This window comes from Condylura cristata, unplaced genomic scaffold (assembly GCF_000260355.1).
Source record: "Condylura cristata isolate star-nosed mole 26May11 unplaced genomic scaffold, ConCri1.0 scaffold00029, whole genome shotgun sequence".
NCBI lineage: Eukaryota > Metazoa > Chordata > Mammalia > Eulipotyphla > Talpidae > Condylura > Condylura cristata.
In genome coordinates, this window is record NW_004567130.1 from 22160588 (window position 1) to 22186392 (window position 25805).

Below are 25805 nucleotides of genomic sequence, written 5' to 3' on the forward strand. Positions count from 1 at the left end.
GTATCAATTTTATGCATTTATTGATATGGGCACATGGTTTTTAAAAAAATTTTATAATAATTTATTTTTTACATATTTTTGTGCATTTTTCCATTTCAGTTGCAATCTCCTTGGGTTTCCCATCACCAAATCAATATGGGCATATGGTTTTTATTGAAATAGTGAATTACATTGTGTGACTTTCTGTTAAACCAACATTGTATTCCTGGGTAAGTCCCACTTTGTCATGATGCAGGATTCTTTTTATATATTCTTAGGGTTAGCTACCAGTATTTGTTACAGATCTTTGTTTCAAAATTCAGAACTTAATTAGCTTTGTCAGGTTTTGGTATCAGAGTAATATTCATCACCTAGAAAGAATTAGTTAACTATTATTCCCTCTCTTTGTGGGATGTCTTGTATTTCTCACATGATGGTTGGAATTTCGTGGTGAAGAATCTGGAGTTTGAGGTTTTCTACTGTTTCTACTGTTTTCTACTGTGCTGTTCAGACTGCCCATTTTGAAGAAGCTGTTACTTACGACTGTTGAGCTGCTTCAGAACAGCCCACCAGTGATGCTACAGTGCTAACGAGGCGTGAGGATAGTGGCTAGAAATTTGGAGGCAAGAAAATAAAGACTATTAAGTTGCTAGGAATAGATTTATCTTTATTTCAAAGAGTGCATGACACCTGCTAGGTAAAAATGAGCTCATGTTTCCACCCCACACGTAGCATGACCTCTGTTTTCTTGCTTCTCATTCCCCTTCCCCTACACACTTAACCCGCCAGATGTGATCTTCGGGAAACTGGTCCCATTCCTTGTTTCTGGAGTCACAGCACTTAGCTCAGTGCAAGATGTACCAATGACATTGGGATTTTTGTTGGGACAGGCAGCGATGAACACTGCGGCTCTTGGTTCTGCGCTGACCTTAGGGCGACAGACAAAACACTGAGTGTGGAGTGTAGCGTGACCAGAGAGAAGAGATCCCCCTACGTTACCACACTTTTCCTTTCAGTTGCCGAAACCCAAGGAGACTTAAACGGTGTTAGGTTTCCTTATGGAAAATGTCAACTCAGAGTAACTTTCATGGGGCTCGTCAGTTCGTGAGGATCAATAGCCATTTCTCTCAGGATGTTAAACCAAAGATGACACAAACTCCAGAATCACTCTTATTCCTTCTGAGGATGGGGTGGTGACATCACAGAAAGGTAAGTGGGAGCACTCGGGAGTTACAAGACCTGGACGTGAGGGTGTGAGAAACTCATCTGAACATCAGATACACGTGAAGACACAATATCCACAGCAAAGAGAAGCAGTGAGCCCAGAGAAAAGAAGAAGTGGTAGGCGACACCTGTGGACAGACACAATAATGCAGCTTCTCTCTGTACTGGGAGCAACGGCCAAAAGCAGCTTCAGCAACACAAGTGACTGAAGTATTTCCTTGTGCTCTACCTTTCTCACCACCGTTCTTACCCCTCTCCACTCCTGCCACTCTAACAAGGCCCGAGTCACACTGTCCTTTCAAAATAAGCCCACCTTCAAACTTCATGTCCACTCAGTAATGAGCAAACAACGCACCATTCTGTCAAGTAAACTTCCCAGAGGATTCTGAGTTTTAACCTAGAGGAATGGATTTTTGGAGCAACTGCAGCTACTGTGTCAGACTGACTGGGGGTGGGAGGGGGAGTGTTCTAGAAGCAATGGTCCTTCACGGAGACCTGTCAGACTTCTCAAAATCAGCAGCCATTGTGGGGCCAGGCCAACTTCTAAAATTATTTTGCTTTCACTCTAAAGCAGTTTTTTTTTGCAGTCCCAGTGAGTACAAATAAGCTGTCTCAGACACTTTTTTGGTGTAGATTTTAAATCGCAAGCTTGATCTGTGGCCCTCCAATACAGTTCTTAAGGAAGATGAGTTACAAAGAGTTGTCAGTACTTTCAAATGATGAAAAAACGACATGATAGTAAAACGGAATGAATTTTCTCTGTATGAGCTAACAGTTCTTTCATCACCAGAAGTAATGACTCCAAGTCATGCATTAACTATTTTAACATTTCAAAAGTTGCCCTACTTTTCCTAGTTGAGGTTTCATGCCGGTTTTACACTGGTGTGTTTCTGGGGGCACCCTGCCCCCTGGGAGGCGGTGAGGACACGTGGGGCTTTCCAGAACTCAGAGTATTCTCTCAACCTTTCGTCTCGGTGTGAAGGTTGCCAGAAACTGGTGTCAGAAGTGATGACCTACTGACCTACAGGAGAATGTGACATGATAGAGTGCTCAGGACCTCGACAGAGCCTAAAAGCGGTGAGCAGGAGGGAAGTTCTAACTTATCTCGAACCAGAGCCAGCAGACATCACCATCAGCTTTCTGTAACTACAGGTCACGAGGGCAAGGCAGAGAGGTTCATCTAGGATGGGGGTACACCTCACAGTCGGTTTGTGAATGTGTTTTATAGAACCACATCAGATCGAGAGTACCATGACATCTTACATATTTTACATACAATTTGAATACAAATTCTTAAAATTTATAATAGAACATTAAAATAATCTTCTAATAAAATCAGCCTTAAGTATAAGGAATCTAAATTTCAGTATCTTGTATGCTTCTAAATAAATATCTTCCATCTATCATCCTTGAAAATATCGGTCTATCGTGACATGGTAGGGACACGTCAAACAGTATTATAAGTGAAAATAAAACATCAATTTAAAAATAAACAAGCCTAAAAACACACTGAACTGAAATGATAGAAAATCAAAGTTGTAAGTACAGAGTAATCAAATATCTACATTGGGGTAACCAAATGCATGCTCAAAAACACACTTTCAACTTATAGAAAAAGCCCTTTCACATTTATATAATCTAAATAAATAAGCAGAAACATAAAGGGAGGTACTGTACCAGCCAGTAACAACTAGAAAGTGAAAGTTCCCTTTTCATTTCTAATGACCATGGCAGAGAAACATGATCTGATCACTTGCTAAAAAACTATAATTCATGTGTTTGGTTTAATTTTTAAATGTTGTTTATGATATAAAAAGCCAGACCAAGGCTTCCTAAAATGTGAGACCACTGTATCTCAGAAAACGAAATGCCATCTAACCGATGAACTCAAGAAAACTCAGACTTTGCCTATTTAAAATATGATTGAATTTTCGCTGAATGACCCTTAATAGGTCTAAATCGAGCCCATGATACGAATGGACATTCAACCACCTGAATGCATGATCTGTTAACACTGAATTAGACATGTGGTGACTTAACTGTTATTTCCCAAAGTACTAATTTATTTTACAAAAGACCAGAATGAAAACATCTAGAGCAGAAACCTTACTTATCTTTGTATTCTGGTTTTTGGACATCAGAATAGCACAGGTGCTCTGGGTACTGGCTGAACTGAGCCCAGCATTCGGCATATTTCAGGAAGCAGCGACTCCATGATGAACCTGCCTGCCTGAGACTTTGAGGGGGCTCTTGAATGTCACCTCTAGGTCTGTGATTAATTTCTGGCGAATCAAGTGAACTGTTACAGATCTGTTAAGAATTCCTCATGCTAGGGCCATGATTTACGTAATTCATCTATCTGTTCTACAGTTAAGTCATCTTCAAAGGTTTGTGCCTGCACATTCTTTGTCAATTAAAAGAATAAAGAGACTCTTCAGTATGCTGGGTGGGGTATGTGACCGTCTGGAGCACAACGTTCGCCCATACGCAACCGTTTCACGAATGGACAACAGAATCTGGAAATAATGCACAAAGCCTAAGTTGCACAGCTCCCAGGGTTCACTAAAAAAAAAAAAAAAAGACACTGAATCTTACGGTAACGCCTTTTGATGACACACCAGCTTATTGCATGACGGCGGGAAGCAGTGTCTTTGGGAGAATAAGTGTAAACCGAACTGGCCTTTACCGTTAGCTTGGCAAGGGGGCCAAATGGTGCGGCTCCAGCACCGCCCTGTGTGGTTTTGCTCAGGGCAGCTCACCCCACGAGGAAGCGGTGAGGAGGTGGGACAGACACGCGCTCCAGAGGCCATTCCCTCCTTCCTTCCGCAGCGCTCATGGACACAGGCCTCCGTGTGCGAATGACCTCAAGCGTCCTTCGGGTGGCCATTTAAAGATGCTACTGGTGGGACCCGTGGTTTCTCAGGGTGGGGAGGGTGTCCCAGACCTCCTGAAATAAAAGTCTAGAAAGCCCCACTCTTTGAGTCTCACTGCAGCAAGCCCATGCCGCCGCGGGACGCAGCTAGGAGAGGTAGACCCAGTGTTTGAGCTCCGCCAGGCCCTGCAGGAGCTGAGTGTAGTAGAAGGCCGTGTTCTCTGCAAAGTCCGTGCAGACGGGCGACTGCACATCACCAACAGCGCAGTACAGTGCAGTTCCTCCCACACTCAGGAGGACGGTTGCCACGCACAGCAGGAGCAGTAAGACGCAGGAGCCACCGCCAACTTCATCTGCAAGCGTGAGACAGGAGGGCGAAAGTGACACAAAAAGGAAATCTTAGCAACGGTCGTCTTCGCGCTCGTGAGGATCAACACGCGTTTCCCATACAAGTCTAAGGAGCAGGATGGCTGCGGGAACAGGTGCTCCTAAGGACCAGTGAGGACCCACGCGTGAGTTACCACAGAGAGGGGCCTGCAAGCGCTGAGGCGGACACCAGCGCGTCAATAAAATGACACAGTCACATCCGCTAAAAACTGTGGAGGGGGCCCTCCCTGGTGGCGCAGCGGGTTAAAGCGCAGCACTGTGAAGTCTCCCAAGCCGCTGCAGCACGAGTTTGATCCCCCGCCCAGGAGGTGACCCACAGGGCGCCGCAGACCTCTCCTGACCCGCTCGCCGCGCCCCTCAGCAGTGTATTTCTGTCGATCTGCCGGTTCCACTCCCCGCTCTGTCTCTGGTGAAGCCTCTCGCCCCTGCAACTACACCCCTCAGGTGACAGAACCCTCTCACCCTCTGGCTTATGCCCAGCTCTTGTATGCGTAAATAAACAGATCTTTTAAAAAAGAACAAAACAGAACAAAACCTGGTAACCACCTGAAGTACAGGTTCAGGAGGGAGAAAGTGAAACAACAGTAACCATGTCAAATGGCTGCTCTTAAGAAACACTTGTTTCCCTGTAGAACTAAGAAAGGAATCACCTGAGGGAATACTACAACTCGTAAGTATTTCCTACACTAATAAAGAGGAGTACTAAGTGCCACTGAGATGCTGCTGAGGACAAGCATCTCACTGAAGGGAAAGGAAAGAAACTCGAAACGAGGAAAAAATGAGCGCTGAACACTGAGGGCGCTGGTGGGTAAGGAGGCCAAGGGCTGAATTTTGCAACTTCACCATTTATTTGAGCAAACCAAGTGCTTAGACATAATTTCAGAGCTGATGATAATTCGCTTCTTTGAGTACTCGACAGATGAGGCAACCGAGTCCACCCATTCTTTCACAAACCCTGCCACAGACAGCCCATCATAGATCACTTCATCCTTCCAGCACACACCACACAGCCTCTCTGCCTCGGACCCCGTGCTGGGTAGTTTACCTTGATCCAAGGTATCGTCGATTTCTTGGAACCTCACTCTTCGCTTGGATGATTTCTGTTGCATCTGGGCAGAAGAATCCCCTACAGTGGCATTCCTCTTCTTCAAGATAGAGACCAGCCCTTCGGCAGGAACAACCTGTCAGGGATAAGAACCATTTGTTATGTTCTGCTGGACTTGTACTTTACATGAGTAAGAAGGTTAATTCAGTGTAAGTTTCTCCTACAGGGTTAGCCAGTTCCTGCAGAAAAAGACAACCATCAAAATTCAACAGCCTGGAACTCACTTCTGTGCAGGTGACTGGCAGAGACACGAGTCTAAAATTCTGTTTCCCAAGCTCTCGGTGGCCTGCAGGGCTCTACGGGGAAGCAGAGAGCCTGTGTGCTGGAAATGAGACCTCTAGCTGCCTGGCTGTGTAGCTCTGCCTTCTCATGAGGTCATCTGGAACACGATCACTCTCAGTCCCCCTCTGCTTGATCATTAGTGCTGGGTTTTGATGTGCAGCAGAGGCTAATATTCTGTCATTTTTATTCATTCAGCAATTCTTTGGATGTTGAATAGACATTGCTGTTTATTTTTCCCCAATATAAAAGCCACTGGGAACACAGGGAATAGTTATACTCCACATGCAAACAGAAAGGAGATCTTGCCTTTGGGTGGCTCCTTCCCACCCCATGACAGGCCGAGAGTGTTTAGAGCACCAGTCCTCAGTAGCCATAAAGAAATGAACATATGAAACGAGACAGAGTTGATACCAACTTTAAAATAAAGATGGGTATTGCCCCTGCATACCCGGTTCCTGAGAAGTTACGAACTTACTAAATAATGATCTACTGTTCAAAATAGCTGAGGGTATTTTACCTCTTCCAGAATGTCTCTCAGAGTCAGTTTGCAGAAGTCGGCAAAGGATGGCTGGTGTAACAAAGGCATGGTGCCCTACAGATTTTAACGTTTAAAAATAACACATAACATTTACTTGGAGCACTGCCAAGAACCTTAACCCGCACACGTCGGGTATGTCTGCGCAGGGGCAGCTCTGGCAGAACTGAGTAGCTGCGGCGACCTAGGTAGTCTGAAGTGTTTGCTGTTTTGGCTCTTCCTGGAAAGCTTGCTGTCTCATCTCTTCGGCGCTTTTTCTTTAGCTCTTTCCATGCTGTGACACTCTCCTGACTTACCCCGTCCCTCCTTTAGGAATTCAGACAAAAAATAAAGAACCTTGCCATTTAGTTGTTGTGAGACCCTGAGGTGTAGAGAGAAAGAGGACCAGTTGGTACAGTCAGACTGGGAAGCAGGAGGCTGCCAAGGTCCCCACTGAAGTTAACTTGTGAGCGACCTGCTGGCTCCAAGGAGCAGCTGATGGCATAGGCAGGCACTGTGTACCCGGGCCAGGCACAATGTCTTGACCTGATCGATGGCATAAAATACTTAGTATGGTTTCCAGTTCCAGCCAGCCATTTCTGACAAAGTGCCATCCATAAATATTACAGATTCTATTATAACTCTTTTTATAACTCAAGGCTTTTAGGGCCAAATAATTCAGTACAGTTTTCTACTGGGCTTCCCTGAACACGGATCTATAGAAGCCATTATCTCAAAAAAAAAAAAAAAAAATCAATGATAGCAATTTGTTCTTTTTATAGGAAATATGTATTTTAGATGATATCCTTCTGAGAAAAGTACTTTAGTGACATTAAAATGTCAGTGCAAATATGCAAAGGAGTAACCTTTTAAATCTTTCTTTAGAAAGCAACGTTAAAGAGCTTCTTCATAATAAAGAAAAATGACTTCACAGGCACCTTACTGAAACTGAGAGGGAAAGAAATCCTACTTAGTTTCTAAAGCGCAATAGGCGGAAAGTGGAAATCCATTTTAGTGAGTACATTACTACTTAGGATATGTTACTGATTTTTTTATTTTTTAGTAACTGTCACCAAACCAGGGTTTTTCACAGACTTCTTCACTTTCTCCAGAAAGTCATACATTTACTGACAAAGAATGAAAATGAATATAGTCATTTTCAAGTTGCTTTAATTCCTTATTAAAAAAAAAAGTCTTATTAAGAATAACTCCTGACTAGTCAGTTACAAAAAAAAAAAAAGGTGAAATACTGCCATTGCGGCTACGGGATGGACAGAAGCGCAAAGTCAGAGAAAGACAGGTACAGTGTGATTTCACGCATTTCAAAGGTAAAGAGCAAAAGCAAACGAACAAACAACAAAAACCAAAATTCTCAGATCCTGAGAACAGGCTGGTGGTTTCCAGAGAGGAAGGAGGTTGGGGAGCGGGTGAAATGGATAAAGGGGTCAACTCTATGCTGACAGATGGAAACTGCATTTTGGGGCTGATGATGAGGCAGTGCATAAGGACGTTGTCTGATTTGCTACACATCGAAAACCTCTGTAGTGTTACAGAACGGTGTCACCACAAGAAAAATGTATTAGACATGAAACACACAATGGTTCTGACGATGAGTTCCAGAATGGCCTTACGGCTAACTGCGTATCTTGGTGATATGAACTGCAAAACATAGATTCAAGGAGCATAGCCAGATTACACTAAACAGCCACTGCAAATACAGATAAAGGGACGTTGACAGGCTGGGAGGAACTGCAGTCATCCGGAGGACAGAAATACGTCTGAGACCAGCAGCCAGGCCCCGCTCAGCAGCTATCTGACCTTTGCTCCTGCTTGGCGTAACCTGGGGGTTGGCTCTGAAGGTTGCAGAGAAGGGGCACATGCCTTTTCCCGCCTCGTCTCCCATGGGAGGCAGTGAACTCTGGCCACTTTTTAAGAGAGGGCAGAAGTAAAGTAACAAGAAATCACAGTTACGTGGGATGAGCCAACATTTCATCTTGACACTCTCCACCCACCCGCAGTTCCTGGCTGAAATCTAATCACCTCTCTGTTTTCCCTTTTCTCTTCCACCCAAGCCCTCTTGCGGCAGGGCCTGCCCAGTGGCTGAAGTGAAAGTGTGTGCGCTGCTCTTTCTGCCTTGCTCATCATCTTCTCCAGGTTTCTGTGTTTCTAAGTGTCCTCTGGGCCTGCCCTCTGCAGATGGAGAACAAGGCATGCAGGGCCAGCGTTAGGCGCAGGAGACGCAAGCCAGGGAAGCCTTCTCCGAAGAGAAGGGGGTGTGGTCCCTCCCTGCGGCAAAGGTTCTGGGCAGAGGTCTTAGAATCTACCCTATGTAGGTAATGAAGAGAAACGAGTGGTTCATCTTCACGTGACATATCCTGTTGCTACAGTTTAATCACAAGGGCATCTCTGAATTAGCAACATGATTATTTTCAAGGTTAAGACACAGATTTTCATACAACTTACCCAATAGTTGATTTGACTTTCACTTATTTAGAAAACAAAACAAGTCCCGCATGTCCCAAAATTTTCACAGTCTATCCTAATCTGAGCAGACTGTTCGTGGCAGTATGGACCGGAACATAGTAAGGCTGTGGAGGTAGGCGGCAAATTCCTCCCTTCTTGATGCTGGAACAGGAGACAATCCACCTTTCCAGGTTCCAGAACCAAAGCACGTCAATGATTTATGACCGTCCCAGGGCCCTGTGTGAAGGGAGTCTGGCTGCTGATATTAAAATATCAGGTACTGCAATACAATGCCATCATTTCACAGAAATTTGCATACTCAAAGTTAGCAAACATGTCGTTCTTGGATTCGGGCAACGGTTAAACTGAGGCTCATACCTGAGTGTCTTTATCTGAATTTGTAAGGCCACTGCACTCACAAAGAAGAGGCACTCACACAAAAATGGCCAAATGAGGAAACGAGGTTTTTATTTTTCTATTCGATTTTGTCAGGAGGAAATTAAGAAAAGTCAGAGCTCATGGAACGAAAAACATGGCAGCCAGCACCCTAAATTTCAAAGACTTCGGAAAATAGGACTCCATCAGATGAGTGACTGGTGGAGTCAGAGTTGAAGTGAAGCTGTCAGACTTTTCTCTTTCCTACAGCAGCCTGCCTAACCTCGGGCAGCTTTGGGGTGCTTTTATCTCTATTTTCTTGCCCTAAATTTGAAAACATTCTGTCATCAAACACAGGAGTAGGGCATCGTGTTGCCCTCCTTTTAAAATTTATTTTTGTTTTGATTAGCTTCATTTTTATTCAACGATGGCTTTAAATTCTGATTGATTTATAATATTTGATTTAGTTAAGCGGTGAGTCTTAAGTTTGTTTAAGCCTCAGGTTTATAAATTCATAACGTATGAAAGGGAAGACTCACAGCACACTTAATGGCTTGAAAAATCTATGAAGTAATTCCTAGGTTTATTTTAAAATGTCTCCTAGGTTCTATGATTTTGAAAGAGTTACAATATATTAATAAGAGGAAATAATGAATAGATGTTCCTTCCAGTGTATAGAAGGAAAAGGAGATTTCCTTACAAGAGCGTGACTAATTTTATCTTGATCATAATTCCTGGCACTTCCAAATAAAAGTCAAAGGAATATAAAAAATGGTGTCATGATGCTTACTGTATCGGGGCATACAATGTAACTTCACTATAACATCATGTTTCTGAGGTATTTTATTCCCTATGGGAATAAAACGGAATGTTTCAGTTTATACTAAAATTTCTGCTCATCTCTAAGACTAGAAGTTCACACATACAAAAGGTAACATACAGTACATATATCCTTTTAAAAATTCATTGTACTTAGATTAAATTTCAAATTTACCTCTGCAATCTCTATCCTTTTTGCAAGATCATCGAGAGAAAGACAGCTAGGATCATCAGCAGGGAGATTCTCCTGCAGACTATACGACGCTTCTTCAGGAGAAAGATCTTGGAGATCAGAGTCTTCGTCTTGGTTTTCTTCACTTGAGAGGCAGTCCTCAGCACCCTTTAAGCATCCTTCTAAAAGGCTGTTCAAATAGTCTTCTGTTTCTTTATTGATTGGGTCATCCTTGTCTCTCGTTTCTTCAGGGGCCATACAGGCCTCCCGAAGGGCCGCACTTAAGCCAGACACTTCTCCATTGTCACAAAGCTCAGCCTCACAGTGCTCTGGGTCAGCCCACCCCGGCGGCGGCGACTTCCCATCACTCCCCGTGAGATCAGATGGCTGCAGCTTGTTGAGAGCCCTGTTCTCCAGTTGGTCTGGGAGCAGTGCCCGAGAAGCAGCTGGGCGTGGCAGCTGGAACTCCTGTCTGTGAGGCTGTACACATTTACTGTCGGAAACCAGCACGGGCGGTGGGTCAGGCTCTACCACTGACTTGCTGGAAAGTGACACCTCAGGCTCTTCAGCGATGCCTTCGATTCTGGCCACATTTTGGCAGGTTTCTGCCTGAGGCAGCAGCAAGTGGCTGTCATCCTCACCAGCATCCTCAGCAGAGTGTGACCTGGGCCTGCTGCAGGCCGCCTGCTCTGAGGGCTGGGCGGGGCCCTCAGGCGGGGCTTCGGGGCTGCAGAGCTCCTCCGTGTGGTCCTTCTTTGAAGTTACCGCAAGGGCCTGGAGACCGGCCTGCAGGGCCTGATGACAGCAGGGCCCTCTCTCCCGGGTCTCTTCTTGACACTGATTTTCTCCACTTGAGTCGATGCCAAGACAAGCTGCGCTCTCTGAAGAGGGAGAAAAGCAAGCTTTGGAAGGCTTAAACAACACTCTATCTTGGAGGTAACAGAAAGTATGAATGGTGTAGCACAATGCTCCAAACCTCTCATATGGAAATTTTACCTGTTGCGTGATGTCTTTACAGAGGAAATCCCCTAAATATTCAGTAAATAATCCCTCACCGATAAAAATTAACAAATTATTAAAAAATACGTGAAGACTACGGAGAGTTTACATTATCATTGAAAAGTCATTATTCAAAGGTTTAAAAGATACTCTTCTGAACTTTATGGACATTTTAATATTTAAAAGAGCACTTTAAAGTCAGGAAAAGCCAGTTTCCACTTATCTTAGCCATGGCATTTTAAGCATTTCAATCTCATGAACCTAAGTGATACATATATTGAATTTAAAAAGGAAAACCATATTGCTTCTGATTTGCGAAGACTAGGCTAAGGAATAAGTCTGTTCAGTCAATATTTATTTAAGCATCACATCTTTAGTAATAACACTGTTAATTAGTTTGAAAACTGCCACTCCATAAAGGGAAGCAGAGAAGGAAGAGATTAAAAAGCATGAGTTTTGGCAACAGGTAGAAACTGGTTTAAATTTTGACGTATTTTCAATTATTTAAGTGAAATGACTTAAAAATGTTTAAAAATGTTTTTCTTTAACACTAGACGGGTAAGAACTTTCATGTATCCATTGGCTGCATAGGTTAGTACATAACATAGAGCTTCCTGAAGAGTCCATCAGTTTACTGGTTCATTTAGCATACCGAACTTCGCAGAAGTTTTGTAAAGTCACTTAGTGTTTAGTTTATACATACATATGCCCAAGGTTAGACTCAAACACGAACTACGGTGATAAGCATATCCTACTTGGTTTTTCCTTTATTGGTACTTTGACAATAACAAGCATCCACTCACAGTGGAGGCACGCCCTAGCCCAAAGAAAAGGCTGTACTTAGTGCCGCTGTCCGCTCCCCGAGAATCAGTGATGGAGACGGACACCACAGCTCCGGACTGCTGAGAGACAGCAGGCAAGTCAAGTTATACCACCGCCCCTCACACCTTAACTCAAGTCTCAGACTGGGAGCGGGAGAGGAAAGAAGAGATCACTTTTGGGAGAACACGGAATTCTCTTGTCAAAAAAAGAGACAGGCCCTCCCTGGTGGCACAGCGGGTTAAAGCCCAGCCTGAGAAGCTAAAGCCACTTCCGCATGAGTTCGATCCCCGCCTGCCCCGGAGGTGACCACAGGGCGCGGCAGACCTCTCCTGACCCGCCCGCTGCTCCCCTCAGCAGTGGACTTCGTCGATCTGCCTGTTCTGCTCCTCACTCTGTCTCTGGTGAAGCCTCTCACCGCCCCTGAGCCTCTGGCCTGTACCCCAGTTCTGTATGCACAAATAAATAAATAAATCTTAAAAAAAAAAAAAAAGAGACAGAAGTGAGTCACTTGGGCTCACCCCCATCTCCAAGCTGAGACTGGAGAGTACCCAACTGTTAGGGGGGATGTCCCCATACGGTAGCGCACTCTCAGGAGACTGGGGTTCCTACATGACTATTTGGTGAACTGGATTTACCACTGCAGTGCACTAGCATCCTGACACCTGGAATAGGGGCGGTTTGGAGAGATGATGCCAAAGACACGGAGGGGCACTGCTGGGTCTTGACTTCAGGATTTAAAGGCGATTTGGAGCTTAATGGTTTAAAGGAACTGTTGGGTACATCTGACCACCCACTGAAACACAGAAATAATGTTACTTTTATAGGAATTCAGATTTATAATGTCTATTATTTGTAGTTTTAAACAGTATTACACAATGTAAATAAAATCTTGCTTTGCTTTTTCTAGGCTACACACACATAGACATGTGCTTTCTACACACATGCACACACAGATACACACGCACATATGTGTGTATATATATCTGAAATTTAACACTTACCTGGCTCTTTGGCTGTAGCTCCATTTTCCTTTGGATCTTCAGTTATTTCTAATTGCATTAAGCATTTTCTTCCCAGGGACTTTTCTACAGCTGCTATCTAATAAGTTAAACAAACAAACAAACAAAAAATAGGGGCGTTGTCAGGGACAAACCGTTAAATTAGAAAGCATTAAATTAGAAAGCTGAAAGTAACTCGAGAAAGGGGTTTTATTTTCTAAAATAGTCCACACAACAGACATATGACACGAATATTTTTCCTATGAATATTTTCAGAGCAACAGTAGCTTACCTTGTATTTGGATAAAAGAGGACTGTATAAAAAAAGAAAAAGAAAAGAGTTAAAAGCTAAAACAGCAATATGATTCCAAACAAATGCCATAGAAATGGCTGTAAACAACTGCAGCTCCTCTGGATTTTAATATTAGCACAGAACTTTTCCAGGGCTGAAACATCATCACTTGTTCACACAGTTCAAAGTGCAACATATCATGTGTTAATCTCCTTAAATAGCCAATTACTGCTGAAAACTTCCAAGGAAGCTACAAATGCTGAGATACAAACCAAGGGGAAAAAAAGCTAACCTCTTGCTAATAGTGTTTTTTTAAGGGGACCACACATACATTTTAAAATATTAGTTTATTTCGCTGGCCCTCCCTGGTGGTGCAACGGGTTAAAGCACAGCACTACTAAGCTAGCCACAGGTGCTTCAGCACAAGCTGGATCCCCAGCCTGGGAGCTGACCCACAGGGCGCGGCAGACCTCTCGTGACCGGCCCGCTGCTCCCCTCAGCAGTGGACTTTGTCAATCCACCTGTTCTGCTCCCCACTCTGTCTCTCACCGCCCCTGCACCTCTGGCCTGTACCCCAGTTCTGTATGCAAGTAAGTAAATATTTAAAAAATAAATAAAATATCAATTTATATCATTAAAGTCTAAAATTTGTGGTGGGAGATAATTTTATTGACATTATGCATGAAAACAAAGCCAAAAAATATAATTATGAAATATTATGTTTTAGAGATTATGGAAGACAATATCAATAGAATGCGTATATCCACAAAAAAGTAGGTGCAAACAAATGTTCATTTAACCATATACTAAAAACAATGGAAACAATCCTAATATCTATTCACAAAAGAGTGGATAAATAAATCACTACACAGTGAACCCACACAAAAGTAAAGCATCAGATTTCCACCATCAAGTAAAGACATAATGATGGGCAAAATAAGGTAGCTACATTCTTTACGATTACATTCACGGGAAATTATAGAACAGGCAGAGCATTCATACAGTAGTGACCTTTGGCTGGTTCTGACTTAGCACTGCATGAGAGAATTTCCTGAGGGGTTGCATTATTCTGTGTCTCGGCCAGTGAGAGCTACTTGCATGGGTTTGCATGTACGTGTGCACTTTCATGTGCAAAAATTCATTAAACATGTCGTACTGTATGTACGACAAAATGTATTTCAGTATTAAAAACAATGACGAGTAATAATTTGGAGGCATCATTAAATTTAAAGCATAAAAATGCCAGGCTCGTGTTATAGTCAGTAAATGATGTTTTTAAATAAAGCATTTAACATATTAAAAAGTTATTAGTTGTATGGGAAAGACTGGGAAGGTATCTATACTGAATACTTTGAAGAAAACAATCTTTATTTTAAAAGATTTCATAATTTAAAAACTCTATTAAGTTGCAATTTAACCTATGTAACATGCTAAACAATTAAGTGATATTTTGGAATCCCTTGAAATACTGTTTTATATCCATTTTCATTTTTCCAGTTGAAAACACTGGCAAAATAGACTGTACGATTTAAATATCCCACGCCACAGCGATCCTTCATAATCCATTCCAGCCTATTCTACCCAAATACTGATACACTTACTCTTGGTGTGTTGTGCAAAATTTAGTAAGCTGCTCAAAATCTTCACCATTGAATCCTTTTTCTGAATTCCTTAGAGATGTAACTGTATGTGGCTGTACAGTTTTCCATTTCGTTTCTAAATTAAACAACACTTGTTAGTCACCGGCTACTACAAAAGATATTTAACAGGAAAAAACAGTCAACTGGTTTCATTGATAAAAATCCATGTGCAAAATTATCCCATGGAGTTAGAAATTGCTGAGTGATTATTTTTCAGTGTAAGGAAATACTCTCCAGAGACTAAATTAGCCAGTAAGGGATACAAAAGAGTCAGAAAAAATGCAAATAGTCCCAAGTGTTCTCTTCTTGACATTGATATAAAGAGCAAAATACAAAGAGAAGTATTTTCTCATAATGACGTAGGTTATGATGAAAATGCTGTTTTCTTTGCAACAATTAACTTCACATAGAAATATCCATTCCCTGACTTAGAAAATGAGGTCCAGTATTTTAATTTTCTAGATAGCAATGTGTATAGATTCCTGATAATTTCACATTCTGCTGGTCTGTACTTACCCCACTGTTCTTGAATGGCAGACAGATTTGCAAGTAATTGCTCGTGATACAACCGCTCAAGCTGAATGAATTTCATTGCTTTCTCGTCTGAATAAAAAATTTAAGGAAAACAGAAATCCAGCCTCTTTTCTCTTAGTACCATATTTGAAGACTGTCCTGTATAAGTCGAGAAATCTGACGCTCACCACCAAAACATAAGAGCACTCTAAGTGATTTGCAATATGTTAAGTAATGTCTCCTGGTTTTGAAGCAGATGCATTTTAATGCAACATATTATGCAGTGGCTACTTTGACCTGATTTTATAAGCAAACAAGAGGAACTAAAAGCAGGTTGTAATGCGGGAATGTCTGCGCACTAATGTATTTCTAGCAGTCAGTAAAATGTAATGTACTTGGAAATAGGAACTACCTGGGTCAGGGAATCCAAGTGTTTTCTCAGGCATTTTGTTTTGTTTTGCATTTCAAATCCCTTGATCCTGTACTTATTTCTACCACAAGTCCAAATATTTGCATAACTGAACAAGGACAGAGCAAAACATCCTATGTGTCTTTTGTGACAATGTAATGAAACTGTCACAGAGATTTCACAATCATGCAATGTCCTTTTTATGGCGATTTTCTCAGAGACGTCTTCCTTCTCATGTACATCACACATCCAGCATTTAGCACTGCATGGAGTCACGACAAACTGCCCAGCTGTCCACCTTCCTTTGGGCAGTGTTCTAAATGTTGACCCAGAAAGGAGGAGAAAAATTCACTGTTGAACCTTCTGTCCTTGCGATCATCACTCAGCAGGAGAGTTCTTTCTTACTTCAAGTCTTAAAACAGGCCAGGAAGAAATGGGGACAGTTCCATTTACCTCCCTCTGTGACTTAAAATTCACTAATGCTTCTCAAACTTTGCTGAACATAAAAGTGTCTGAAAAACTTATTAAAATACAGGTTTCTGGGTCCGGTCCCCAGAAACTCTGATGTACGGTCTGTTAATCTGCATTCTAACAGACCTCAGGAGGGTGGTGCGGGTCTGTTCTGCTTTACATCAGACTCATTATTTGTTTAGAAAGAGAGGGCTAGCCTCACTGCTGCCAGAACAGGGGCTGGACAGACCGAAGAGTAAACAACACTGTTTGAAGCTGTTAGGGTTTAGGATCAGAACTGTTGGTCTCTCACACTGCTGAGAGGTGAGGTGAAAGTCAACAAGGTCTGGAGCAAAAGGAAACTGTGCAGATGAGAAGAACAGAGGCCTGTAATACTTTCTGGAGAGCATCTACCGGGCCATGCCTCAAAAAGGAAAACTTAAAGAAAGGGAAACGGAGAAAGTGAAGGAAGACTCTTTCCTAGACAATGGTTGATTCGCGATTTCACTTGCTTTTCATCCTGCTTACTACTGGTAAAGAATTTAATTTTCTTCCTTTGTAGATATACAGCTCTAAAAAGACAGCTGCAACAGTTACTATGTGTGATATACTTGGCAGGGCCTATAATTATTATCTGTTTAATTCAAAAGAAAGAAAATCCCCTGGATTTGAGTAGATTGATACACTATGTAAAGTTCAACTTGATTTTGTTTAAGTGGGCAGTTCTCTAAGAGTTCTGTGAATTCCTTGGGAAACTCAGAAAAGGATACAGTCCTCCTCCTGGAAGTAGGACTCTGCTATCTGTTAGAAAACAAAAAAAAACAGGAAATTAAGTTAACATTTGGACCAAGAGATACATTTAGAAGAAATCAAGACCTTGAAACTTTGAAAATCTTTGACATTAAACTAAGAAGAACCTCATTTAATTCCATTTACCAATTCAGAAAAAATCTGACTGTGGGCATAGTCTCAAACCATCATTTCAAGCAGAGCATATGCAGACTAAAATCCTTTGATTTTTCTGCAACCTCAGTCTTCCTTTTCTATTTTTAGTCAAAGTACTCTTGATTGATTCACTGGACTTTAGAAGTAAGAATTCCAAAGAATGCAAACGTGAGCGAATGTATCATTGTAAATGAAAAGGTTGAAATATAGTCCATCACATGATACTTTAAAACCCCATTCAATTTATTTCTCTTTCACAAACTACCTCATGGGACAGCAACTTTTGAATTGCTTTGATATTTCAGAAAAGGCCAGAGCAGTGGCCTTCAGCACGGAGTTGACATTTAGCCTGTTTACAATGGGCTGTGTGATATAGAGGTGATATAGAGGGCCTTGATGGGGCTCGAGGTCTTCCCATCAAGGCTAGTCACCTAGATTCATACTAAGACCCTTAAAATTAAGTAAGTCTTTGACTGTAATGGCTTTGGGATCTTTGTCTCCAAACAACTGCTACTGCCCTGATATTTTAACGTGCGGTAAGTTACAGAATCTCCTTGTTGACCCAGTCTTCATCTCTAATAAACAATCTCAGGGGGTATGTTCATAATATTATTTGATTTTTTAAAAAGATTTATTTATTTATACATACAGAACTGGCGGGGGGTGAGAGGATTCACCAGAGACAGAGTGGGGAGCAGAACAGGCAGATGGATGAAGTATACTGCTGAGGGGAGCAGCGGGCGAGATAGGAGAGGTCTGCTGCACCCGGTGGGTCACTCCCTGGTCGGGGCTGGAACTCATGCTGAAGTGACTTTAACTTCTTAGTGCTGTGCATTAACCCGCTGCATCACCAGGGAGGGCCCTCTTTGATTTTTTTTACTGTATACGAAGCACTCTTCTTTTATACACATTATCTCAACTGGCCTTAGACAACTTTAAGGAAGAAAAAGCTGTAGTTTAAATGGTAGAGTCCAAGTCTATCCTTTTAAATTTCCACTGTACTTTAAGCAACTTTGCCAGAATTGAACAGATGATTGAGACTGGTAAGAACTATCACATACAAGACTCTGCACATGTTAAGTTCCTTAGGGACAGGAGTGGAATTTCACTTGATATGAATAAATTAAATAATCTTCAGGCCTAATCAAGATTATTATCACTGATCTGTCCAGAAATGTGATTTTGGAATTTGGTCAAAGATGGCATCAGAGGCAGTACTTTGCTTTCTTCTGGAGAAACAAATAAATATAAAAGTCAACCCACCTAAGCACTTAAGTCAGTAGGTTCCATGGCGTGGGGTGAATTTTAGGGGCAATCAACTCTATGGGCAGAAGCAGACACTTCGCCAGAGACGACCCACGTACAGTCCATAAGCATATGGAAGATGCTCCAGCACCACTTACTAGCTAGGAAATGCAAGTCAAAAACCACAATGAGGTACAACAGAGCCCCTATCACGCAGAGAACAGACAACAAGTGCTGGAGAAAAAGGAACTCTGGTAGAAAGCAGATTACTGCAGTCTTGTAGAAACAGTGTGAAGTTTTCTCAAAATATTAAAGCTAGGTCTACCATATGACCCGGCCATTTCACTCCTGGGAGAAGAACACAACAAAACTAATTCATACACTCCTGTGTTCTCGGCAGCACTAGTTACAATGCATCATTTAATACATAGCCTGTATTCAAGTTTCTTCCCAGGTGTTATAGAAAAAAATGGGTTGAATGCTTTGTGAAGGAATCTCAGATTCACCACATAATGATAATAAAACCAAAAAATGATAATACTTATCTCTCTAGGTTGCTTGTAGGGTGAGATAACAAGAAGTATGAATGCCCTTTGCAAACTGACTCAACCATACAAATGTAGGGAACTCTAAAAGATTAGAAAGCTGTCTTGGCATTGATGATTCTCAACTATATTAGTAAGTTAGTTACCTCAGAGGTAAAAAAAAAATCAGTATACATTTCTCCAAAGCATTCTTTAAATTCACAGAAAAGGTAAAATTAGTTTGTAAGAATATACATTTTCTTTCCCTGGGACAGACTATTATACTTAAAAAAAAAAATTGTTTTCCCCCGCTCTTGAAGACTTCTTTTATTTTTACTTTTTTAAAATTCAAAAGTACTCACTGTTCATTTAGCAAAAGCTAAAATGAAACAGAAGTAAATGAAATAAAGAGTGAAACCTTCTCTACCCCCATATGACATTTCCATTTTAAGGGAAAATGAAAGACAACACATCAATCTATTCATTTTTTTTCTAAATTAGCTCTTGTGTGAAACTGCTGCCTCATCACTATCCTAAAGGTTTCTTAGTTTCTCACTTCTCCATCTTCCAATTTATCATCACAAAAGTTCTTAATCTAAAATTCAAATTAGATTCTGGCCCTCCCGTAGTTAAAGACTCCCAGTCCTTACAAGGCTGCACCGTCACCAGCTAGCCAATCTCAATTCCTGTTTCTATTTTAATCTCCAACAACATGGGCGTGCCTTTGCATGGGCGGATCTCATTTCTTGCATCAGCTCATTCTGCTCATCCAATCAGTGTCTACACATCCTGCAAAAGGTTGCCCAAGACTATGGAGAGGGCGCACAGGTGATTTGGTGATGGGAAGCCCATGGGGATGACAACTGAGATGGAAAAAAGCACAAACGGATGTAAAAACAAACTAGTATATTATTAAAAACAAAAAAGTCACCCAAAAGTCGCCGTGTTCTTTGTCCCTCCCTCGCCTACAGAACACAGTTAAGCATGCATTTTTGTGTGTCTGCTGAAACTCTGACATGTGCATTTCCACACTTATTAAAAATTCCCCAATTAATTACCTATATAATGATGTCTCCTATTGCATAGTGATTCTCTTAGGGATAGGCACAGATAAGTTTCAGGGATCTCGTTGGTGCTCACTACATTAGCTAGCTGTTCAGAGCTTTTTCACTACCTAAATTAGCCATTAGTTGAACCAGAGATTGACTACCCGAGCCCAGTGCGTGGCCACTAGTCAGTGATCTGTCCAATCCCAGCAGTCACGGGCCCAGACAGTTTCTCCCTCACCCATGACGGGTGTGTGCACATCGATTACAGTGACCCGCGTCTGAAATTATTAGGAACAAGGGAAGCAGATGTTCAGTGAGACCGAGAGCGAGGGGTTAACACTGTACCTGATGAAGGCAAAGGGGAAGTGTTCTTGAATCCAACTGCTTCACTTCACCTCGTGTGAGCGAGAACAGAGATTGCAGAACTTGTTTCCGGGCTTCTGGCTGATCGTTTGCATTTATTTCAGCAGACTCTTCGCTAACCACGTGTGAGGCTGCACTTAATATATTTTCTTGCATGAAAGGCGTGGGATCTCCTGAAGAAAGCCCTTTAGGAAGGGAATAAGATGCCAGTGTTAGGATAAAAGTTCCATCGTGGTGAAACATCTAAAAACAATTATGTCCATTAATCATAAAATCTTCAAGTGAAATCAATAACATTAAGAAAAGCCTGGGTATCAGCTATTGACCTCATTTAGAATGTGCTGACATTTGATGGCTTTTATTAATACACACATAAACCACACTTTACAGAGTTATAATTCAGTGTGAATAAGAAAAGATCGAAAGATCTCTTCGGTTAGAACCTGACTAAGTACTTGATTCTTTCAATGGAAAAATGGATTGTCTATGGTTTGAAGTCCAAAATAATAACACAGAAGTAAACAGGAAAAAAGTGGAGTCTCCCCCTTTAACCTCTGGTCTGATAACTTTAGAACTTCAAGGAAATCCCAGGGCAGCAGCAGGAATTCAGACGCCAGAGCAAAGGACCCTAGAAACATTCTTCTCCACTAAAAAGAAGTAATACAGACCTTTAAAAAATCACTGAAGAATGAATACTTATGCCACAGCTTCCGAACCAAATTCTTGTGCCGAATTAAAATGTACTAAATTAAATAAAATTTATTATATACTGTAACTTCAGTCTTCACGGAAATCTCAGTATCGGTCCTAATTTTCATGTTCAACGTGAGCAGAAGCACCAGCAGGTACCTGTCTTCAGCTAGTCTGCTGCAGAAAGGGTCTTTCTCAGTAGCTTGATGTGTGTGTGCCATGGCTGAGCATACTCTCCACAGGCCTGAGCCATTTATTACCTTCTAATAAATGAACCCATTAGTCAATCCGAACAGACCAGTCAATTCTTTCTTTATTATTGAGGTCAACTCTATGACTTCCCAAGCAATTACAGCTTCTAACAGGTGGAATATTTGCCTTCCATTAATGATCGCTAATGCTCAACTCTAACAAAATCTATGTATTATTCTGTACCTGTGGGTCTGCCGTACACTTACCTCCTCTGCACCCTGTATACGCCCTCTGTTACTCTGGGTTGTGATATAGTAATTGGTGTATGGTTTGGTCTCTACTCTATTAGATCCAAACTCTGGCAGAACAGTAATTTACATGCCTCCCATTCTGCAGAGACACCTTTGCAAACATGGGTGATTCTTCTGCTTTCTATTCTTCTAACCTTTCAGTGCTGGTGCCCATGTGGGAACAGAAACTTCCCACAGAGAACTGCAAAGAAGCTGAGAGAACCACGTTTCCTTCCCCTGGTATGGAGCCATTTGCTGAGACATTTATCCTCAGGCCGGGCTGTTTCCTAATTATTTACTCCTCCTGATAAAATTCTTCCCACAGACTTATCAAACTTAACAGTATGCTTCTTTGAAAAAAAAAAAAAAAAGCATTTTCAGTAACCCTTGAAAAATAATACCAGAGGGGACAGGCGTCTCAAAGGTAAGGAAAAAGGACAGGATTTATGACTACTCTTTGTAAAGGCCAAACGGGTCTTCCATAAAAGGAGCAGAAATATGCAACTGTGATTACCTCAGTAATTTGGACAGTGGGGGTTCACGATGGTTCTGGTTCCTGCTCGGTCCATTTTCTCTTTAAGTTATGTTAATGATTAATATTACAGATGTGTATCATTTATAAACAAACAAGGCACTGGCAAATGAAATTATGTGCTGAACAAAGAAGTCTCCATGGAAAGAATATCATTAATCATAAAACATAACCAACAGAATTCCTAAAGGCCTGGAGAAGTCTAAGGATTCTAAGAGCACTACTAGGCTAAGATTGGCCATCAGAGAGAATTTAGTACTTTGATCACCAAGTGAAAGGAGGAGGTGGAAGTTAGGAACGAGGCTCAGATGGATCCTTCCAGTAGTAGCTATGTTTAGACGGAAACCCAACAAGATCCCTACCACAAAGGGATTATCTATTAATACTTAAAATGATGACTTCAACGATGACTTAACTACAACGTGCCCTTAATTGAGACATTTATACAAAAAGTGTATTGGAACAGCAGGCTTCAGTTCTAATTTTTTTCAAGTGGACTAGACACTTTCTCCTCTGTGCTAGTTCCTCATCTTTAAAATGAAGGGATTGGTTAAATGAGATCCCAGAGCCTTCCTATATCTGATAAACTTAAAATGTCAAAACTCCATAGTGATTTCAGTACATAAGAAATACAGCCAGGTCAGCCCTGAAGTCCTAATCTTCACGGTTCATCCATGCTCTAGTATGTATCAGACTATTATTCCTTTTCAAGGCTGAATGTTTCTATGTATTGGGTTGCCAGAAAAAGCCATGATGTATTTTTGTTCTGTGCAAAAATGTGCCATGACTTATCCAATAATTATAAGGCCTTTAGGCTATTGTGACTAACGTTATGAATGCTGAAATAGTAGAATTCTTCAGTGTAAGTCCTTGACTCTAGGCTTACTTCTTGCTATGGGAAACTCAAAGGGCTTTGAGAGAGAAAAGCAAAATGCTGGAGTGCACTGCTCCAGACTCCCATCCCTCTACAGAAACATTAGACAAAAATAAAAATATAGAACTACTAAGATTAATTTGTCAGCACTCTGGAAAAAGAGGTATATAGCTCTGCCCCTTCAAACTGTACTGAAGTATTAATTTTCAAGATGCCACTTAAAGTCCAGTGATGGGGCCCTCCCTGGTGGCGCAGCGGGTTAAAGCACAGCACTGAGAAGCTAAAGCCACCTCCACATGAGTTCGATTCCCGCCTGCCCCGGAGGTGACCACATGGCACGGCAGACCTCTCCTCATCCACCCGCTGCTCCCCTCAGCAGTGTACTTCATCGATCTGCCTGTTCTGTCCCCCACTCTGTCTCTGGTGAAGCCTCTCGCTGCCCCTGAGCCTCTGGCCTGTACCCCAGTTCTGTATGCACAAATAAATAAATCTTTAAAAAAAAAAATCCAGTGATGGTTTTTATACCCCACATTGACATTGAAATCACTCACCTTACACCAGCACAACCACCCAGAACACCTACTAAGTGCTGGGTGAAGAAAGAAGATGATGTTGAGATGAAGATGATGCCATGCTGGTAGGAATGTTTGCTGCATTTTCTCCTGCCCTTCCTCAACCCACTCTCAGCATGGGGAGAATACTGAGAACAAGAGCCCAAGCTCCCAGTGTGAGGTCCTGCTCCCGTCCCAAAGGCAGCAGGCTTCACCTGTAAATTATTGGGTTTGCCTGTTCTGACCTGCCTAGGGATACTTGAAGGAGTGACACAGCTGCACGCCTTTGTTTCACCTAACTCACACCCCCGCAGAGCACAAAGCAGCAGGCATTGCTGGAAAATACTGTCAGGAAGTCAAAAAACCTGCAGTCACCTGGGGCAAAAGATTCTGTTGAATAGATTGCTAAAAGTCAGGGATTAAAAATTGGGGCGAAAGTTTCTTGGGGAGTCAGTGTATTCTGGTATGCTGAGGTCTGAGAAAGCCAACATATGGCCCCAGGACAGGTGTGAGGCTTAGAAAGAAAAAAGGTCTTAAACTTTCACCACTAATCATGGGCTAAGTTTAGTGAGAGCAGGAAATGGATGAGTGAACTGCCAACAGGCTGCTGAAGGAGCATTCACTCACTCAGCCAATCTAAAAAGAATGGGAAAGGAATACAATCCACGACTTCAATAATTAAAAACAAGTAACTCGGGCCCTCCCTGGTAGCACAACAGGTTAAAGCAGTGCACTGTGAAGCTCTCCGCAGCCACTGCAGCACGAGTTTGATCCCCAGTCTGGGCCCTGACCCACAGGGCTCGGCAGACCTCTCCTGACCCGCCTGCTGCTCCCCTCAGCAGTGTACTTCGTCGATCTGCCTGTTCTGTTCCCCGCTCTGTCTCTGGTGAATCCTCTCACCCACCGCATCTCTAGCCTGTACCCTAGTTCTGTATGAGTGAATAAATAAATCTTTAAAAAAAAAGAAGTTTGCTGTTTTCACCTGCTTTCTCCTTGGGATAGTTGCATGATTAGTACCCAGGCTACACAAGTCTTCACTTTTCTACCTTCCTGCTCTCTCCTGCTATTCCCTTCTGTGTTTGTTTTCAGTTGCTACCAGGGTTCTGCCCAGCGCGCCTAGACACAGACCAGACCCGTTTCTACTGCTCTTCTATCAGGTGAGGGCTATCCCTAGAAATACATGATTTGTCACTCCAGACTGCTCATTCCGGACCGAGCTTTCTACAAAGGGCTTTCAATAGCCGTACAGTTCCAGATCAAACTGCTTTTCTATTCACCACACACCGAACATGGGTCAGTTCCAAAAGCGAGCGGTGCTCCCTCGCTCCGAGGCACAGCTCCGGGAAGCTGCACCTTTGTAGTAACCCTAACATTTCGCACTTGCTTTCTCAGCACATGCCACAGGGGTCCACAGGGCAAGGGGCAGGACCTGTCTTGCCATCATTGTATTTGTCTGCTGCCTGCGACATGTTTACACAGCGGAAAAACAGAAGTTGGTGAGCTGCCAATTATGAATCTGGTCAAGAGAACCTCACTGATTTGCAGGCGTGGGCCTCTGCACATAAACACAGCCGGCTCATCACCAGCCCTGCATTCACTGTTGAACACCCTTCTCTCTTGCCAAGATGACAAAGCACTTTTTAGGTAAAATCTCAACCTCCTCATTTGTAAAATTCAAGGGTTTAGAAGAGGGTTTCTCAAAGGTAATACTAGTTTCATCACGGGTGCTGTTTTGCGAGTGCAGGAGTACCCTCCAGGGCTGTGACCCCACACACGCCCACTACCAAGGCCCCCACAGCCCCCCCCCAGTCCAGTGGGCTCCATCCCCACACTGCTTTTGCCTTCCCCACTCCCTCCTTCTCTGGCAGCCTCAGTTCTTGGGTCAGCTCTCCAGGGCCCATTCTTAGTTTGAAGCCGACCCTTGCTTTCTCTGTTTTCCACGTACAAGTGACATAAAGGCTGTTAAGAGCCTTTCTGGCTCCCCCGAACCTACCTACCTAGCCACGATCAGAGTGTACGGAGACCGAGACCAACTGCCTGCTCCACATGTCCACCCAGATGTGTCGGAGACCCCACGACACCACACAGCCTTCTTCTCTCCCCACGCCCTCAGCTCCGTTTGCCTGTATCCCACATGCAGCAAGTGGCATTATCACTCACTTGGAGCTGATGTCAGACAACTGGGGGTTAACTCTTTTCTCATACCTCATCTATGATCCAGGTGACACAATTTCA

At 42.5% G+C, this 25805-nt stretch overlaps 1 protein-coding gene across 1 annotated transcript in view; it reads right to left on the reverse strand.

Moving 5' to 3' along the window:
- Positions 1-625: 625 nt before the first annotated feature.
- The window catches only part of CNST (consortin, connexin sorting protein), a 49834-nt gene continuing 24654 nt past the window's right edge, over positions 626-25805 (reverse strand). The window contains exons 3-11 of the mRNA XM_004691038.2: positions 20424-20626; positions 17086-17116; positions 15460-15546; positions 14905-15019; positions 13304-13325; positions 13015-13111; positions 10196-11073; positions 5508-5643; positions 626-4428 (exon numbers count right to left, since the gene is read on the reverse strand). Coding sequence (XP_004691095.1) covers positions 4223-4428; positions 5508-5643; positions 10196-11073; positions 13015-13111; positions 13304-13325; positions 14905-15019; positions 15460-15546; positions 17086-17116; positions 20424-20626 — 1775 coding nt within the window. The 3' untranslated portion in view covers positions 626-4222. The remainder of the gene's footprint in view (positions 4429-5507; positions 5644-10195; positions 11074-13014; positions 13112-13303; positions 13326-14904; positions 15020-15459; positions 15547-17085; positions 17117-20423; positions 20627-25805) is intronic.